General features: G+C 37.6%; 1 protein-coding gene across 1 annotated transcript in view; it reads right to left on the reverse strand.

Moving 5' to 3' along the window:
* The window catches only part of LOC132097861 (neurogenic locus notch homolog protein 2-like), a 63,970-nt gene that overhangs the window by 13,794 nt on the left and 30,066 nt on the right, over positions 1-20,110 (reverse strand). Inside the window, exons 3-19 of the mRNA XM_059503830.1 lie at positions 13,544-13,809; positions 13,056-13,397; positions 9,706-9,828; positions 8,511-8,744; positions 8,139-8,294; positions 5,614-5,799; positions 5,404-5,517; positions 4,428-4,541; positions 4,061-4,294; positions 3,420-3,530; positions 3,105-3,297; positions 2,697-2,842; positions 2,500-2,613; positions 1,390-1,509; positions 1,037-1,189; positions 433-661; positions 140-341 (exon numbers count right to left, since the gene is read on the reverse strand). Coding sequence (XP_059359813.1) covers positions 140-341; positions 433-661; positions 1,037-1,189; positions 1,390-1,509; positions 2,500-2,613; positions 2,697-2,842; positions 3,105-3,297; positions 3,420-3,530; positions 4,061-4,294; positions 4,428-4,541; positions 5,404-5,517; positions 5,614-5,799; positions 8,139-8,294; positions 8,511-8,744; positions 9,706-9,828; positions 13,056-13,397; positions 13,544-13,809 — 3,037 coding nt within the window. The remainder of the gene's footprint in view (positions 1-139; positions 342-432; positions 662-1,036; positions 1,190-1,389; positions 1,510-2,499; positions 2,614-2,696; positions 2,843-3,104; positions 3,298-3,419; positions 3,531-4,060; positions 4,295-4,427; positions 4,542-5,403; positions 5,518-5,613; positions 5,800-8,138; positions 8,295-8,510; positions 8,745-9,705; positions 9,829-13,055; positions 13,398-13,543; positions 13,810-20,110) is intronic.

A 20,110-nucleotide genomic window follows, 5' to 3' on the forward strand; every position in this document is an offset into this window, starting at 1 on the left:
TGTCTAGTATGTAATTACTGAGATGAAAGAAGATTTCATGTTTTAATGGCAGTTAATTAGCAAAAAGTCCAACATCTAGTCATTGAGCTATATCAGACCATGTGGGTTCGCAATCTACAAGTGAATGGACAGTTTTTACCTCGCAGGTTTTTCCATTATACATCAGTGGGCAGGTGCAGTGGAAAGTCCCCAGGCCATCTATGCAGGTGCCACCATTTTTACAGGGATGAGAGTCGCACTCATTCAGTTCATATTGGCAGTACTGACCCGAAAAGCCATTCCGACAGCGGCAGGTGAAACGGTTAATTCCATCCACACACGTCCCATTGTTGAGACAAGAGCTATGGAGTAAAAGAGAGAGAGAATATGAATATGCATATATATATGATACAATGAAATAAAACACATGGATAATTTATATGGAAATCGTACGTCTCAGTGCAATCTGGGATATCACGTTCACAATTGATGCCGTCATAGCCAGGCGGGCACTGGCATGTGTAGCTGTTCACGTAATCAGTGCAGCGACCTCCATTCCAGCAGGGATTGCTAGCGCACTCGTTCACTTCCTCCTGACAGCGCTCACCATAGAAGCCAGCTCTGCACTCGCACAAGAACTGGCCCACTTTATCGACACACGTACCCCCATTACGACATGGATCTGGAGAAGAGAGCAAAATTTCGAATTATTGGGATTTTCAAGCTGGGGTCCAAAGACCCCTAGTAGGCCACAAATGAGCCCTGGACATTAATTAATTTTAAGCGCTGTCAAAGATAAATATATTGAGCAAAGTGTTTTGTAAATTTGTTTAATAGGTTTGATATAAATTCATATATATATATATATGCATATACATGAATTTAGATATATTCCTTGGGACATTGGGAAATTAAACTTATTTTATTTGGTCATTTAGTTGATCTCTGACCTCTAGGATACACTACTCCCATTCTGACAGACAATATTAACACAAGGATACATTTAATGTCTGTCACTCATGACATGTGAATGAATCTGTGTAGTAATGGCACATACTGGAGCTACAGTCATCGATGTTAGTCTGGCAGTTGACCCCACTGTATCCAGGCTGACACTCGCATCGGTAGCTGCCCACTGTGTTCCAACAATGACCTCCATTCTGACACGGATTTTTCTTGCATTCGTCTACATCCTCTGTGCACTGGGCTCCTACACACATATGTCGTACAGACATTCTTGAAATGTTTTGGATGGATTTTCATAAATTGAATCCACTGGGAATCTACTGAATCTACTGGGGATATCATGTTATCAGTAATCAAAGTAAAGGTGTTATATGTGGTTGTCTCGACATCAAATAAACTCTCGAGGAAAGCAAACACACCCACAAACAAACTCAAATCACTTACCTTCCCATCCGCTGTGGCACAGGCAGGTGTAGCTGGTGTAATCCAGGGATGGCTGACAAACTCCTCGTCTCTGACAGGGCTGAGAATCACAGGGGACTAACTTATCCTCACAGTGTCTCCCTGAGAACCCAGCAGTACAGTCAGTTGTGGATATATAAGAGTGTTTTAATATTAATATGAATTTAAAAAAATTATGAATAATTATGGCTGGATGATTAATAAAAACAAAATCGAAACCGAAATTCACATGGCAATATTCATTTATTTTACTTGCAAAAAATGAAAGTTATTTTCTTTTTCTTTTTTTAGACGTCACAGTTGTAAGATTTCAGAAATAAGATTTCAGTTGTTTGAAATATTCAACAAATAATCATAGTTATAGTTATAGTACTGTTATAGTTACAAATATTTTGTTTCCTTCAATTATTTTAAAATCACAAATATAAGAAATGCACTCTATAAGTATTAAAAATAAGAATAAAATAAAATAAAATAAAGTATTTTTAGACTACAACCCTTTAATAAACTATGAGGGCAAAAAAAAAAATGTAACAAAAAATAAATAAAAAAATCATTAAATAAAAGTTACATAATAATAATCGAGGTAAACTGTTAAATGAATCGGTTTTGTCAGGTCAAATCGCCCAGCCCTATTAATAATTATAATATTATGAATATGGATTAACATTATTAATATACTTATTAAAACATAATAAGAATAAATAGCAGCACAAATGTTTACAACACTGATAAATAATGTTTCTTGAGCAGCAAATCATATTAGAATGATTTCTGAAGGATCATGTGACACTGAAGTCTGGAGTAGCGGCTGCTGAAAATACAGCTTTGGCATCATACGAATAAATTACATTTAAAAACATTAAAACTGAAAATATATTTGATATTGTACGATATTTTTTTTTACTGTCTTTCGGAAACAATAAAATATCTTATGACCCCAAACTTTTGAACAGGAGTGTAAATAATATATAATCCTATTCTTACATGTTGGGACTGAAACACCCTAATTAAACGTAAAAATCTGACAACAAAAGTGCCTATTCTGAAATTGAAATCCTTGTAAAACTGTGCACTGTAAATGTGCGTCACCTGTGTAAGGCAGAGTGCAGTGGCAGATGTAGCTGTTGACTCGATCCACACAGGTTCCCTGATTCATACAAGGGTTTGACTCACATTCATTAATATTTATCTCACAGTTCAAGCCTGAAAGAGAAAAAAGGGCAAATCAGGGAGTTGAACATCATTATTACTTTGTTTAGAAAGGCTAATGGATTACACGCCTTTACCTGCAAATCCACGGGCACACATGCAGGTGTAGCCATTGAGACGGTCATTACAGGTTCCACCGTTCTGGCACGGGTTGGACTGACACTCGTTCTTCTCTCTCTCACAGTTCTTACCCTCCCAGCCTGGCTTACATGCACAAAGATACCTACACAGATAGAAGATGAGACTAGTTAACATGAAAGAGATAACTGTCCATAGATCGTCATACTAAGGCAAGTAAAATGACCTCTTACAGCAATGCTACAAATGGAACATGTATTCGCTTTGTTAATCAATTTTACAGTTCTTATATAGAATTAAATAATGCTTATTGATCTCTTTACAGGTTTTAACAGAAAATGGAAGTAGGTTGTGCTACTAATAATCAGTATCGGCCACTTTGTCAGAAAGATAAAAGCTGTTCCTACCCCTCCTGCTGTTCAATACACTCTCCATGCAGGCAGGGCATAGGGCTGCAATGGTCTGCACCTGAGTGACACAGAGGACTGTGAGTCCCAACTGGACACAAACACTGAAACCCGTTCACTTTGTCCACACATGTCCCTCCACTCAGACACGGGTTCGAACTGCACTCATTTATCTCCTCGTTGCACCGCTCCCCTAAGAAGAAAGAAAGTGTGGTAATTGAAAAAGACTGATTGAATGATTTATAAAGCAGTGCATTCGAATAATTGGAATGATGCATTTTGTTGTTTTATGTATGTGCATGTGCATGAACAAACCTGTGTATCCAGGATTGCACACACATTTGTATTCATTAATTCCATCCTCACAGGTCCCGTGCTGGCAGGGATTACTGGCACAGTCATCATGGTTAATCTCACAGTTTACACCTATAACAAAGACAAATGACAAAATAGTCAATCATGGCACAAGTAGATGAAATAAAACTGGTCTAATTTATACAGAAGCCTTTGAAAGGTCCCTAAAGAAGTCTGAGTGGTGATAGATTATATCTGTGTGTGTGTGTAATAAGAGGAAGTGTCCAGCAAGGGAGTGTTGCGAGCTTTGTTTTGTTTGTTGGACAGTGTAATTGAGAAAACCAGGATTTGTCTTACTGTTTTTGAATAACAGGGTCTGAAGCACTTTTTAGACATAGACTTACACTTATCATTAAAGTTCACATATCACATACTTTACATAAAGATTAGCAAATAAAAATAGAGATCATGCGCACATCTCAAATGAACAGTTAATCATTTCTAAATAGTGGATAATAATAATCGCAATATACTAAATTAAGACCATCTTGCTACAAGAACATCTGCTGTTATCATAATTAGACTTCATTAAATGCTTCAAAGGTGTTGTATATTGCCTCTTAAAGAGCCTTTGCCATGTAAAGATCAAGTGTGAGACTCACCTGAAGTGCCTGGCTGGCAATTGCATTGGTACATATTGACTAGGTCAACACAGCGTCCTCTGTTTTGGCAGGGGTCACTCTGGCACTCGCGTATCTGCTCGCTGCAGATGGGGCCCATGTAACCTGGGTAACAGTCGCATGTGAAGGTAGCAATTCCATCTATACAATTGCCATGGTGACATGGTTTGGGTTCACAGTCGTTAATGTTGTCTCTACACAATGTCCCTGTGAAACCTACAGACACCAGCATATAAAACAAGGGATTAATACAATAAGGTCAGTTCTCTGAGAACTAGGCCAATGAGTTTTTAATTTTAATTATGCAGAAATTTGTTTTGTTAGTGCTTTTATCTTATTTTTATATTACCTTCAGCACATTCACACTCATAGCCATTAGGACGGTCGAGACACTTGGCCCCGTTGTTGCACGGCGTGCTGGCACACTCGTCAATGTCAACTTGACACATTTCCCCAGTGAAACCTGTTGTCACAGATTCAGTATCAGGACAATGAACACTATCTAAATGGCACATATTAAGGATGTTCACCCATACAACTATTTGCAGCAATGAAATAACAGCACGTCGTTAATTTTGACTGAAATTTGGTGATATTCGACGATATGAGCAAACGGTGGCCTTAACAAATTTGAGAAAAGTTGCAATTCAATGCAAATGCACTTGTGGTGCAATTACGATACACACTGTTTGTAGTCAGATTTTTTAAAAGCTATGGACAGGTAATCTCAACCAACCATTTGGGGGACTTTTATTTTATTATTTATATAAAAAAACATTAATAATTATAGTAATACACAATATCGAACAAATGGTTGGTGATGGTTATATTTGTAATGCTTATGAAAGAATGTGCACACTTATGTTGCCCAAGGTTTTCTATTTTAATACATTTTAAAATGCCATTTACTCCTATGACTGCAAAGTTGAAATTTCAACAGTAAAATAGTTTTACTGCTTAATACTTAGGAATGTAAATAACATCCAAATGATTATCACATTATCTGATTAGTTAAAACAAACCTACAATCAAGAAAAACTGAAATCTATTATTCCTTTTATTATTTTTCACTCTCAATAACTATTATTTTTATTGAAGAACATGCAGTTCTTAAAACTTCTGGAATCACAAAATGAATCATGGCTAATTAACTATATCGACACTCCTAGTTCATAGTTAATAAAAAACAGGCAGCTTTGTCATAATTACAGCAGAAATACCAGAGGATCCTATAAATCTTATTTATGAGGCATTCAAATATTGTGCTGTAAAAAGAGGGCTATTACAGAGTCAAAAAACTTTACTGCAGCAGTGATTGTACTCACCTTGAGGACACTCGCAGACAAACCGGCTGACTTGGTCTAGACATCTACCACTATTGAGACAAGGCGAGCTGGCACACTCATTAACGTCAATCTCACAGTGCAATCCATCAAAGCCTGTGGTTGAACACATACACAGATACTAGATGAATATGAGGACATGGAGCCAAAACAGTGTCATCACGCTCCTCATTACAGTGTGTGAATAATTACCTGGCATACAGATGCAGGTGTAACCTCCTATCTGGTCCAAGCAGGTGGCGTCATTTTGGCAAGGGTTAGAGCCACATTCATTGATGTCCTGCTCACAGCGTGGACCGGTGTAACCCGGAGCACAGTTACAGGTGAATGAGCCCTCTGTGTTCTTGCAAGAACCACCGTGCTCACACGGGTTTGGCCCTGAGGGGTAAAAAAAAGTAAAAAAAAAATTAAAAACAAAAAGAAGGATTAGAAAGTTTTAGGTAAGATATGAAATGCATAAAACTAGGGATACACAAAATTGGATTTTTGCCGATATACGATATTTTTAAACTCATTTTGGCCGATACTGATACCAATACATTTCCCTTTTGTTTGGAAAAACACCAAGTCTCTCCTATACAAAAAATTTATAAATTTGGTTAGTTTATAACAAGAACTTATTTGTTAGAACTAAATAAACAAAAATGAAGGTTTTTTTGACAGCACATTGAAGCTTTGAAAATAACTATAAATAAACTATACATCAATCACTGCTTTTTTCCCAGAAAGATGCAGTGTTTTGCCCTAACATTTTATTTTAAGATTTAACATTTGTAGATGGTCTAAAGCAAAAGAGTTGTACAAATTCTTAAAATCTTTTAGAGATTATGATTTGTTTTAAAAATTTAACATATTACACATTAGGACTGCAGCTATCGATTATTTTAGTAATTGAGTATTCTACCGATTATTCCATTGATTAATCAAGTAATCGAATAAGTATTTTTTCTTTATTAAAAACAATACTAGATATACAAGAGAAAATAAGAGAAGTCTCTTAAAATAAAAAACTAATTTGTTTCCTTTTTGGGAAAATAAAATTTTTTATTACTGAAATTGCAGATATTAATAACCGTAAAAACTAAACTAATTTAATGCATTTAATTGCCAAACTACATTCAGACTGCAAATAAAAATATAGAAATAAAAAATAAACAAAATAAAAATATAAATAAATATAAAATAAATAAATAAAAATACAAAAATCTATTTAACCATTACAACCTAAAATTACGGCATAAATCAAGAAATATAAAAATCTATTTCACATTACTTTGAAAAAGTAATCGGTATATATGTAAACTAAGCCACAATCAAAATTATAGTAATAAAAATAATAATAACTAAACATTGGCATTTATGTTGTGCAACTTAACATTCAAGTTTCAGCCTAACTAAAGCTCAAGCATGACATAAGCCTTTACTTTCTTCTTGGAAGGCTTTGTGGCTTTTGTAAGAGGCAAAAATCAGTGGACAGGAAGGTAACTTGGAACAAGAACAAGAGTCCATACGCAATTTCTAAACACATTTTTCTGCAGCATGAAATTAGATTTATATGGAGAAAAAACCCTCTAAAATGTATCTGTTCCAGTATGTTTAAATTTATTAAAAATTTTTAAAGCCTTTTTTTCTAAAAGTGTGCATCATCTTTCGAGTCAGATTCTTAAATTTAATCAGTCAATTAGAATAATAAGACATTTGGGCTGTTACTAAACAAATTATATCAGTAAAAACAAAATGCATCTGAAGAGGCATTCAGATATAGGTTTATTTACACACTATTTCGGGGGTGTCAAACTAAACTCCTGGAGGGCTGGAGCCTTGCACAGTTTAGATTCAACGATAATTAAACACACTTGATCCAAATAATCAAGTCCCTCAGGCTTATTTGAAAACTACATGGTATGAGAGTTGGAGCAGGGTTGGAACAAAAATCTGCACTATTTAATTTACCTCAGAGGGACGTGAATGCATTTAACCTGCAGTTACAAATGCTTGAAAAATATTTTGTTATTTTAAACATATAGCATTGAATACTGATATTTACAATTATTTAAAAAATGAAAAGACACTTTAAATGTGAAATTAAAACCACCAGTAGGTGGCAGCAAGTCACTGTTAATAATGATTCATTGCGATTGAACTGAATCATTTAAGATACTCAGATGCAAAACAGCATTGTGGCTGTGTTTGAAATTATTTTTTGCTGGTGAAAGAGAGCACTATAGGCAATATGGCGTCTAAAACATAAGTCTCTTAATATTAAATTCCTGTTTATTTTTTAATTTAAATAGAACTAGGCCAACAGTGCCCCCTACGGATTAAATCTCTTTACATAGGGGGGTTAGGACATGGGGCAAACTGTCACTGCTGTACATGCTTTCACAAATTAAATGCAGCATCCAATACAGTCAATCAATCTATTTATCATTCAGACGAAACTTTGCTTCAAGAATGAGCCACACTGCTGTCGTGATCTAATCACTGGCACACCATGAGCACATCTGAGTTAATATATTCCTCTTATCGGCAAGACATATTGGCATCATTTTTCATATCGGGCCAAAGCCGATATTTACATTTAAATCCAAAATTGGCTGATTCCGATAATATCGTGCATCCCTACATAAAACACTGTAATGTGTGTGCAGGGAAAGGTAAATATAAATACAAAGACACATAGATAAACACAGACAAAAGTCCTGCAACTGTCTCACCGATCACACACTCGTCGATATCCTCTGCACACGTGCTGCCCTTGTACCCTGAGGGGCAGTTACAGTTGAACTTGCCATTGATGGGGTTCGTGTAACATTGAGCTCCCATCTTACATGGGTTACTGGTGCAGGCATCATCAATGTTACACAGCAAACCTTGAAAACAGAAAGAATCACTATGATTACTACAACTGATCTGAGATGGTTTTATATTGTAGTATGAAAAAACATTATTTTAGCGATGCAGTATTTCACTGTAAAAACTTGTTGTCTATGTTGCTGAGAATTGGTGTAAGAGTCATTTGAGCTCATGAATAAAGTGATCAAGTGTCCAAGAGTCATTTTTTAGGCCTTGTGGTTGTTTTTACTGACCAGTCTTGCCAGGAGGGCAGCTGCAACTGAAGGAAGCCACGCGGTCGATGCAAGTGGAGCCGGCAGTGCAGGGCTTAATAGCGCAGTCATCAATGTTTTCAGAGCAGTCAGGGCCGCTCCAGCCATTCACACACACACAGTTGTAGCCATTGCGCGTGTTACTGCATGTGCCTCCGTTCTGACAGGCGTTGGGCTGTAGTCTGCATTCATCCACATCATCAGTGCAAAACTGACCTGCAAATGAAAGGGTCAAAATTTCAAAAGGACTATTTAAAAAAGGTTTGACAGAAGGTTTCTAGCACTGAGCAGTCTGCATTGAAAGGAATTGCAAAAAAAGCAATTAAGCTTGTCAAACTGAATCAGTGGATACACATAAATCAGTTTGAATGAATCGTTAAAAATAAAAATAAAATTGTAAATCAAGTGCTGCACGATTTAACCCAAAAAATCAAATAGTGATTATTTTGAGATTTAATTTTTAGGGCTCGCAAAATTTATAAATCGTTGTTAAGTCTTTGGGCAGACATTCTTCAGTTTTTGGTAGCCCAAAATTAAACTAGCCCGAATAAAATAAAATAAAATGAAACCGGATGAACTTCACAGCAGACAAAACTACATGATTAAAAACTTGAGTGATTGCTTTTTTTAATTCAAATAATAAGTCAAGAGAGTAGGGGCACAACGGATCACAAAACACGGATCATACTGCATTATTATATCAGATTTTGAGTAACAGATCGGATCATTTTGCTGATGAGCAAAAAGAATATTGTTCTTTATTATTTAAATAACAGAACACTTCTTTGATACCACAGCAAAAATAAGTAGCATATAGGGACATCGGGCTAGCGATTTTGCAAACCGTGATTTTAATTAAAAACATTATTTTTATTTTGTTAAAATATAAATATTTAACACAGCAAAAAATAAATATACTACTTTTGCAAAAATTCTATTTTACTCTAAAATAAAATAATCCAGCATTTAATAATAATAGTTTACATGCAATACTAATATGTCTTAATTTATTTGCTTTCAAACATTAAACAGAACTTTTAAATGATTTATCCGAATCATTAAAAATAACAAGTTCCAAAAATGATTTGTTCTTTAATTAGTATCTGTGAGTCATCTCAACTAGCGGAAAAGAGAACAAGCAAACACACACACACACTATATAAAGCTGTTTTCATACCAGTCCATTCAGGTGGGCACTGGCAGTTGTAAGTGTTCACTCCATCCATGCATGTGGCTCCATTCTGACAGCGGTGATTCGGACAATCATCAATGTTTACCTCACAGTTTGTTCCATTAAACCCTGATTACAGGAAAATCAGAAAGAAAATTTCCTGAACAACTCACCCTCAATCCCAGGTATCGGTAACACAAAGGTGCTCTGTCTCTCTTTGCCATTATTAAATGTAATTACTCAACTTTAAGGCATGAAAAGACATTTCTCACGGCTCATATTCACTGCCTGAGGTGAGAGAGGAGTTTTGGCCTGTTGCTGTATTTTGCCAGTACAGCACTCTTTAAATGCTAGTTAAAGGGATAGTTCACCCAAAAATGAAAAGTCACCAAGGCATCCAAGATGTAGGTGACTTTGTTTCTTCAGTATAACACAAACAAAGATTTTAAACTCAAACCGTTGCAGCCTGTGCTAGAAACTGAACAGTATTTATATTGTTTTTTTACCTCCGATGCACTGCAAGACCTGAACTATCTTGAACTGTATTGAGTGTGTCCTCCACACAGCCTGCGTGTGTGGAATCTTCTTCTTCTTGCTTTACGGCAGACTTATAAGTGCATTACCGCTACCCATCTCTCAAATGGAGCATTGACACTCTATCGACAATCACAATTGGGAGTGTTAACCCTCTGGAGTCTAAGGGTATTTTTGGGGCCTGGAGAAGTTTTGTCATGCCCTGACATTTGTGCTTTTTTCAGTTTCTTATAAATATCTAAATGGTTAAAGTTAAAACACCTGAATAAGGCAAAAAACACAAAGAACAATGGTTCCCGGGATTTTTGAGAACTGGAGCTTGTAGCCTAAAATTTTTCTTTCTAAATTATGTGAAAATCATCTTGTTTACTCACTTACAGAAAACAATATATTGATTTAAATTTTCTAAGACACTTTTGGTTGGTAAAAGTCATATGCGAGTAGGCGTCAACTATCATGAATATCATTGTGATTTACACATGAGAAGACAAAGGGCCGCATAATGAGCTGCATAATGAGCCATTCAGTCATCTGTGCCACTGAGAGGAAGGAGTTACAAGAAAGAATGTGAGAACAAAAATCTATATAATTTTATGTTTGTAGTTTATTTAGAATATATTTAATTATCCCAAAACATAATTTAATATCCACTTGGGGGAGCAGTTAAACAGTTTATTAGGATCAATCAAAGCTGACTTTCAAACTAATTTTTTGCAGCATTACTCAAGTCACACAATCCTTCAGAAATCCTTTTAACAATCTTATTTTCTACCAAAAAAAATTTTTTATTGTTATTATTATTATTATTATTACCATTATTATTATTATCATTAATGTTGAAAAGAGCTGAGAATATTTTTCAGGTTTTTTAGGGGGGATAAATTAAAAGAACACCATTTTTTGTTACATTTGTTACAGTTACATTTATTTGTTACATTTATATTATTTACATCAATCTTTTGAATGGTATAGTATTGTATATTGTTATTGAAACTTCATAATATTTCACTTGATTATACATTTAGTCAGGAATTATAGTTTGGAAAAAGTCTAACTAGTAAAATGTTTACACGTTATGTGAAAACTAGTACAAGTATATAAATAAATAAAAAGAGACTTACTCATGTTTATGATCTGCTGAATAAAGTGCTTCATTTTTTTTCTGAGGAAATCCATTTCTCAAATCCTCAACCACATCACATCTTTTGGGGTGAATTATGTCTTATTCCTCTCATTGCGAAGCAAACAGTAAAATAAAAGAACTTGAAGAACAGTCTCGCTGCTTTTTCTTCTGTGTGGGCATATTCAAGCCGCGTGCTTCAGTTTGAATCTGAATAACGCTTTCAGCGCGGGGGCGGGGTCACATTAGATATAATGAAGGGAGACATGAAAAACGGACATCGCGTTGTTTTCATATGGATTACTTTATCACAGAATATCTGTTTTCGGCGGCTTGTTTAGTTTAAAAGTAGACATGTTAAGCTTTCTATAGATATCTCTCTCATGTCTCTTCGTTGAGTATTCACGGAGTTACAGTTCATTTTAATGACGTGTTTGTAAATGAAGATCAGCGCAGACAAAGGCTGCAGACAGCACACCTTGTTTGTTATCTTTATTTTATAAGTGCACAAAGTTTTGTTGTTATTATGTCCATATCCAAAAAAAGTAGACCCTTTACAGATTCGATTGATGTATTGATCTTATCTGTACGATTAAAACTGAAAGTGTAATTTAAGTTCTTTTCGGGGTTATCAGGAGAAAATGACTCATAACGCGTATCCGCGTTAATCGACTCCAGAGGGTTAATGGTCCATTTGAGAGATGGGTGGCGGTAATGCACTTATAAGTCTGTGATCTGCCGTAAAGCAAAACGATGACCCCTCACGTGCAGGATGTGTGGAGGATGCACTCATACAATTCAGACAGTTCAGGCCTTGCAGTGAATCAGAGGTAAAAAAAAAAAAAACACTATATAAATACTGTTTAGTTTCTAGCACAGGCTGATCGGTCTGTGTCTTTACACATCAATGTATTGTCACAAGCTGCAGGGTTTAAATTGGTTTTGTTTGTGTATGTTTTTTTTGTTCTTATTTTTTTAATGTTTTAGCAGTGATTCCATTTCACCTCCATTATAAGACTGATAGACTGCAACGGTTTGAGTTCAAAATGTTTGTTTGTGTTTTACTGAAGAAACAAAGTCACTTACATCTTGGATGCCCTGGAGGTAAACAGATAAACATGCAATTTTCATTTTTGGGTGAACTATCCCTTTAAGGTCTCGCTGTGTGTTTTAGCGTCAAACAAATCCAGATACAACCAGCAAATTATTGAATGAAGAAACATGACTGTTTGTTCCGACTGAGAATAAATGAAGATATCTATTATATTTGGTATCACGTTTAAAATCACAATATTCCCCAAATTATCGTTGAAAAAAATAGACAGTCAAAACAAACACAAGCTTGACTGTAACTACACTTATCCGTTATTAACCAGTCTAGTCAAGTTTTATTGCATGTGAAGTGACTGAAACACCCATTTCCTATGCAGTGACATTTAGCATTTCTAGAAATGTCTGAAAATAAGTTAGTTGTTTTAACTGGTTTATCACCCAATCCAACTTGCACTGTGGTAAAATCTCATCAGAAATTGTCCTGTCTGGCTCAGGTCCAAGTGAGTGCTGACATGTTCATTGGGTGAGCTGTGGCATGCCTAAATAACACGTTTCAGTTGCATCTGAACAAATATAGCTTCGGTTTTTGAATTCTGCTTTTTTTGCTATGATAAAAATAGATTTCTATTTCCTTTCTTCTGGAACTAACCTGGCAGGCAGTGGCATACATAAGTTGTGTCTGTCATCTGCCGGCAGGTTCCACCATTGAGGCAGGGGGATGGAAAGCAGGGCACGTAATCTGTCTCGCAGTGGAGGCCAGTAAAGCCGGGTTGGCAGTTACACCGATATGAGCCTGGGGTATTCAGACACAAGCCTTCGTTCTTGCACAGAGACGGGAAGAAAACACACTCATCTGTGTCATTGAGACAACGGGGGCCATGGTAACCAGGAGGACAGGTACAAGAGAATTCACGATTGGGCAAAGTATAGCAGATACCACCGTTGGCACATGGGCTGGACAGACATGTGTCCTCTTGCTCACAATGTTGACCTGAGGAGAAAATGTCAACCGTAGAACAAAAATAAAAAAAAATGTCAATTTGTATTTTTAATACCTTACTGAATTAGTGTTTTTTTCTTTTTCCAAAAATGACAGAGGGACACACAGAGACTGGAAGTGAGAGAGAGAGAGCTGACCTGTCCATCCACGGGAACACTGGCATTTGTACTGGTCATTGGGGAGGAGTGAGCACTTCCCACCATTGGTGCAAGGGTTGTTGGGGAAGCATGTGGAGTTTTTCTGGTTCTCACAGCGCTGGCCTGTGAAACCCAGAGGACACACACAGCTGGGGCTTCCAGGTACACCGGCCACACTCACAGTGCATTCTCCTCCATTCAGACAATATCCTACGTAACATGGGTCCTTGTGCTGACAGTACTCGCCTAACAAACCAGGAGCACACCTAAAACACAGAAATGGCAAAATATTAGTCAGTTTCTGAGAAGAGAATCATTTAAGGTCAAATTCATTTGTTTTGAGATGAGTCATCCAACATAACAGGAAACAGTATTTTATCATATATGTATGGTGTAAAAATCTTGCTCAAGAATCTTGCCTCATTAATGTGGCATCCATTGCAAGTACAACATTTTTAATGTGGAACAGAATTCAAATTTAAACGTTTCAACCCCATTGAAATAAACAAAACATATGCTCATTTGCATAACTGTTAATGTAAAATCATTGCAGACTGTTGAAAGAGGCCTGTAGCAAAAAAGAGAAACAATAGCTGCTAATTTTCATTGAGTTCAGTGTTTGCATTTTCCATATATTTTTAATGCAGTTATCTATAAAATATTACTATGAGCACAGTCCAAACAAATGACCAAACCCAGCAGTATTTATATGTATATATATAAAGTTTCCACTCTCAGCCAAAATCGGGCATCCTAGTGCATGCCAAGGCTATTCACGTTTCCACTGTCACTTCCGGGTCTTGATAGTGCCTTGTCGGTGCTGGATTTGTTGGCCCGACGAAAACCTTGATCCAAAGCAGGCCAGCTGGGGCTAGAAGAGTGGTTATGAACAAAAGGCGGGGTTTATCTGCATCTGGAGAGCATCAGCGCTGCGGATCATTTCATAAAGCTAACAGCTATAATACCAGCATTAAAAACTATTTAAAATAAGTTGAGATCATAACTCACTTTCAGTCAGCAGCAAGTGTTTGAAATAACTTATCTGATAAGAAATATTTATAAGCGGTGCAAAAGACTATGCATGTTAGCCATTGATGTTAACATGCTAACCATGGTAAATGCGACCACTTGAAGAAATCAGCTTCTTATTCTTGATCACAATCATGTATTTATTTTGTAACATATTTTATCTGTAATAAGTCTCGTCTCGAGAGTTTAGCTCCATGTAGCCTATATCATAAAAATATAATAATGTTTTTTGTTCGGGAGCTTTTATAAAAATACAAAAATGAGCATTCTTTCTAAATGTGATTTATAATAATAAATAAACAGGCTGTTCAAGACCCTTTATTTCTGTGTGACTAATTTTCAATCCTGATAAATTCATTATGATCAATGTATCACTTATTACAGTAAAACATCAATGCTTTTGGATTTAAATATTTCAGAAAGTATGCAAACAGCCATTTTTGTCATGTTCGTTTTGTGATCGCGCTAGTTCCCATGACTTATTTCTTATTAGTTTTCAGATAACTTCTGTTTGTTGGTAAAATGATGGGGTTGTGTGACGTTGTTCCTGATAGGTGTGTTAATAATTAGAATTTTGATAATATTTAATTGCAAATTCTAATTTAGTTTTTCAGCAATTTTGAAGAGCCTGTATTAGGTGAAGTTGTAAAGCTTTGACTCGGATAACTCGTTAAATCCATAAAATGAAAGAGATAGAAAATGAGGAGTTGGTGTCCCACACATTTAATGGCTGGTACACGGCAACGCGCTCTTCTCATACATGAGTGATTAACTCTTTCTTGGCTTTATAAATAAAGTAGACAAAATAATAACAAGGTGGCATAGCAAACATATCATCCATTGTGGTTCTCACATTGTCCTTCTCTTAAGAGACTGATCGATAACGCACACTATGTGTACTACCTGAGAACCACTATGGATGATAAGTTCGCTCTGCTGCCTTGTTATTATTTTCATGCACTGTACACTATAATGTGATGCATGCAAAATACATAGTTTTGGCCGTTACAAAGTCTCCATCCACAAACATACCATCGTCTGCAGATATAAGGTATTTCATAGGACTTTAACAAGTAATCTGAATGGCCTATATGTGTGCAATATTTTAAACGAGCGCTCACTAACTTAGTTTAATGCCACAGTTATGTTAGAATGCATATCTTTCTTGTTTCTGTGGCGGTGCGTCGAGCTCGTCATGAGGCACACGATCCGGAGAGCTGTGACTGATGCATCAGTTCAATTAAACTTTACTCCAAATATATGAACTTACCTGTTTTGAATACTTTTATATTTAACATGTTCGATTATGTCCAATATTAGTGTTAAACTGTAGGACTTTAAAAGAAATATACTATAAATTTTCACCGTTGTCTGATTTTGCAGAACATTTAGAGTGATAACTTCCGTGCGCAGATACGGCAGATTTGTCACAGAATGTGCAATATGACAGTTCTGTCAGACTATATATGAACTAGCTGTTTTAAATACAGTATTTTAAAATTTAACGTTAGTTTATCAGTATGTTTGAAAGTATATTTTTTCTATTATTGGTGATTCCATAGGCTCTCTCGTGCACCAGCACGGTTTAAAACACCAAACAGTTATGCTATGACAAGAACAAAGAGTCTCTCTCTTTCTCCACCCATGCACGATAATATTGTTTATCATCGATCTCACGGGCTGACGATATGACGATTTGAAAAATTACCATATCGCCCAACACTAATATATATATACCGTAATTCCTCAAATAAAAAACGGTATTCAAATAAATGCCGGGCCACTTATAGTGGCCGGGGGCGTGGTCAACACGGACAAATAAAGTTCAAGTTCAAGTTCATTTATTTATATAGCACATTTAAACAGCCGCTAGACAGACCAAAGTGCTTTACAGAACAAGCATAAAAAAATAAAAGCAGCAAAACAGACATAAGCACATAGAGAACAACTAAGCTAAGATTAATTATAAAATCAAGAAGCAAATGTAAAATAATAAGAACAGTCTAAGATAAGTAATCAATATGCTAACGAGAATAGATAAGTTTTGACCAGAGACTTAAAAACAGAGAGGTTGGGAGCCGTTCTGATCTCTAGAGGCATGGTGTTCCACAGACGGGGCCCTGCCACCGCAAAAGCACGCTCCCCTCTACGCTTAAGTCTGACACGAGGGACTACCAGCAGCGCCTGGTCGTGGGATCTGAGACTTCTGGACGGAATGTACGGATGAATAAGTTCAGAGAGATAAACCGGTGCTAGGTTGTGTAAAGACTTGAAGACAAAGAGAAGAATTTTGAAATCTATTCTCTGCCGGACTGGTAACCAATGTAAAGATCTGAGGATGGGAGAGATATGATCATATTTGCGACAATTATGGATGAGTCTGGCCGCAGCATTTTGGACTAACTGAAGACGGGAGATTTGAGAATCTGATATACCGCAATATAGTGAGTTGCAATAATCCAGTCGACACGTGATGAAAGCATGAACTGCCATTTCCAGAGTTATTGGAGTGAGAAAGCCTTTGATTTTAGAAAGTAAGCGAAGTTGGTAGAAACCAGAACTGACTACAGATGAGATGTGTTTATCAAACTTTAAAGGCTGGTCAACAAGAACACCTAAGTTCCGCACTCCTGTAGATTTAAAGGGAGATAGATTCCCCAAGTCTGGGCATGTGCACTGGGACCTTTCACTCGGGCTGAAAACAATGACCTCGGTCTTATCATCATTAAGGGATAGGAAATTTTGAGCTAGCCATGCCTTCACCTCCTCTAAGCATAGATGAAGAGAGTTTAATGCTGCAGGATTATTGCGCTTGATTGGAATGTAAATTTGGGTGTCATCTGCATAAAAGTGAAAAGATACACAGTGTTTCCTAAAAATTGTGCCCAGCGGTAGCATGTAAAGAGAAAATAGAGAGGGAGCCAAAATAGAGCCCTGTGGAAGACCACATCTCAGGGGTGCCATGGAGCTGGAAAAGTTTCCCATCTTTACTAAAAACTTTCTGTCAGTAAGGTAAGACTGGAACCATGACAGGACAGAGCCTTTTATGCCCACCCACGTCTCCAGTCTAGCTAACAGAGTAGGATGGTCAACGGTGTCAAAAGCCGCCGACAGATCTAGGAGAACTAGAACCACAGTGTCTCCACAGTCAGTGGAGAGATAAATGTCATTTAGCACTCGCAGGAGAGCGGACTCAGTGCTGTGGGCGGTCCTAAACCCAGATTGAAAGACCTCATATATACAGTTATTTGACAAAAAGTGTTGGAACTGATCCAACACGATTTTCTCTAATAACTTGGAAATGAAAGGTAGGACAGAGATGGGTCGGTAATTTTTTAAAACAGAAGGATCCAGTGAAGGCTTCTTGAGCAAAGGAGTGACCGTAGCCACTTTAAGATTGGCCGGAACAGAGCCAGTGCTTAGACACTTGTTAATAAGGGATACCATACCTGGACCCACCGTGTTGGTGATTAATTTTAAAAATCTCGGGTGAATGATATCATTTGGGCAGAATGAAGGTTTGAGCTTGGCGCTCACATCCTTCAGTGTCTGGAGGTTAATGGGAACAAAAGCCTCCCAAACACAGGAGGTACGCGGCATAATAGGGGGGAGAATTAATTTAGGGCAGATACTGGTCCTTAATGTAGTGATTTTGTTAATAAAAAATCTCTGGAAGTCTTCACATAGAGCATCTGAGGCAACAGACAATTTAGCAGATGGGTTTAACACAGAATGAATGACAGAAAACAAGACCTTAGGGTTAGAGTGATTGGATTCAATTAAGTTTGAGAAGTATGCGGCTTTAGCTGATTTAACAGCGTTCTGGTATGCTATAAGTGAGTCTTTGAACATGCGAAAGGAGACACTGAGCCTGTCCCGTTTCCATTTGCGTTCGGCCTTTCTACATATTTGTCTTTGGAGACGAGTGTCAGAATTTTGCCACATATCTGATTTTGGTTTGGGTTTGTGAGGCTTAAGAGGAGCAGTCACGTTTGCTACTTTAAGCCAGGCAGAATTTAAAAGGCTAAGATGCTGATCTGCATCCAGATCAGATAAAGGTTGGTCCAAGTGCCAGTGAGAGCATAGCTCAGTAAAGCACAAGTCGAAGTTTGTGTTGAACTGAGGAGAATAGAACCGCGACATAACAGGATCAGTAGTGGGTTGAGAGAGCTCCAGAAGAGACAGTGAGAATAAAATAGGCTTGTGATCAGAGAGAGGAAAATCAGAGATAACAATATCGGTGACATCAATCCCATAAGATAACACAAGGTCAAGTGTGTGGCCCTGAGTGTGGGTAGAGTTTTTGACCCACTGCAGTAGGTTAAAAGCATCTATTAAATCAAGAAACTCCTGCGACAGGGAGTTAGAATGACAGCAGACATGAATATTGAAGTCGCCCATCAAAAGGAAGCGATCATAGTTTGTGGCAATGTTGCCAATGAACTCAGTGAATTGCAGTATAAAATCCTTAGTGAAGAGTGGAGGGCGGTATATCACCCCTATACAGATGGGACCATTCCAATCTAGGTGGAGAAGCTGAGTTTCAAAGCTGGGGAAGGTCGTTGCAGGGACCAGCCGGCATCGTGAGGAGAGAGAGTTATTTAGAATAGTTAAGATCCCACCCCCGCGTCCATTAGGACGAGGAGAGTTAAAAAATGTGCAGTTTGCTGGAACCAGTTCTGATAAGGGAGTTAAATCACCGACCTTTATCCATGATTCTGTGATGAACATAAAATCCAAATTGTGTGATGAGTAGAAGTCGTTTAATAAAAAGGACTTATTCACCACGGAGCGGGCCGGTGCTTTTCTCAATGAGCGCAGATTTCCGTGATTTACTCCGTTCCGCCGGGCACGTCGGCCAACACTGCGGAGATCAACCTGAGTGGCAAGACTCGTAGATGTAAAACAGGCAAGATGTAGAGGGAAAACAGGATGCAGACATCGGTAAACCGCGTCCCGCGGGTGCCATGCTACAGATCTGCGTCCAAACGAAATGTCAGCTTGTAAATAAGCTTTCAGTTTCGTCATGTAACCTCCGCGGTTACCTCGTTTCCTCCTTCGCTTTCTCCGCACGGTGATTAGCGGCCACCGGCAGATATCGTGCAGGAAGATAGTTCGGGGAGGCTCGTACGGTTTGTGAAGTGGGCATTCCACGTCCACGGTGTGAAAGTTCGCGAATGAATCCCCAACGGAGATGCGGATGTCTAGGAGAGCTTGACGGGCGTACACCAGCCGCGTACAGCAGGTAAACGATACATCAGACAGAAAGAGAAGAAAACACGAGAGCTGCAGACGGCATGCCAAACACACAGGCGCCATCTTGCTCCAAATAAAGGCCGGTCTTAAATAAAGGCCGGGGGAAAATTTGTGCAGCAGAGCCAGATAACGAACGTACATGTCCAATGCCGGAGCGTTTCTCGTTCTCGAGTCAAGAACCGGTTGCATCGGTTTTCGGATCACCAGTACACTGAACCGAGAACCGTTTCTGTCGGACGCGTCCGATTCGAGAACCGAGAAACTGATGATACTACGCATGCG

Source organism: Carassius carassius, chromosome 21, assembly GCF_963082965.1.
Source record: "Carassius carassius chromosome 21, fCarCar2.1, whole genome shotgun sequence".
Taxonomy (NCBI): domain Eukaryota; kingdom Metazoa; phylum Chordata; class Actinopteri; order Cypriniformes; family Cyprinidae; genus Carassius; species Carassius carassius.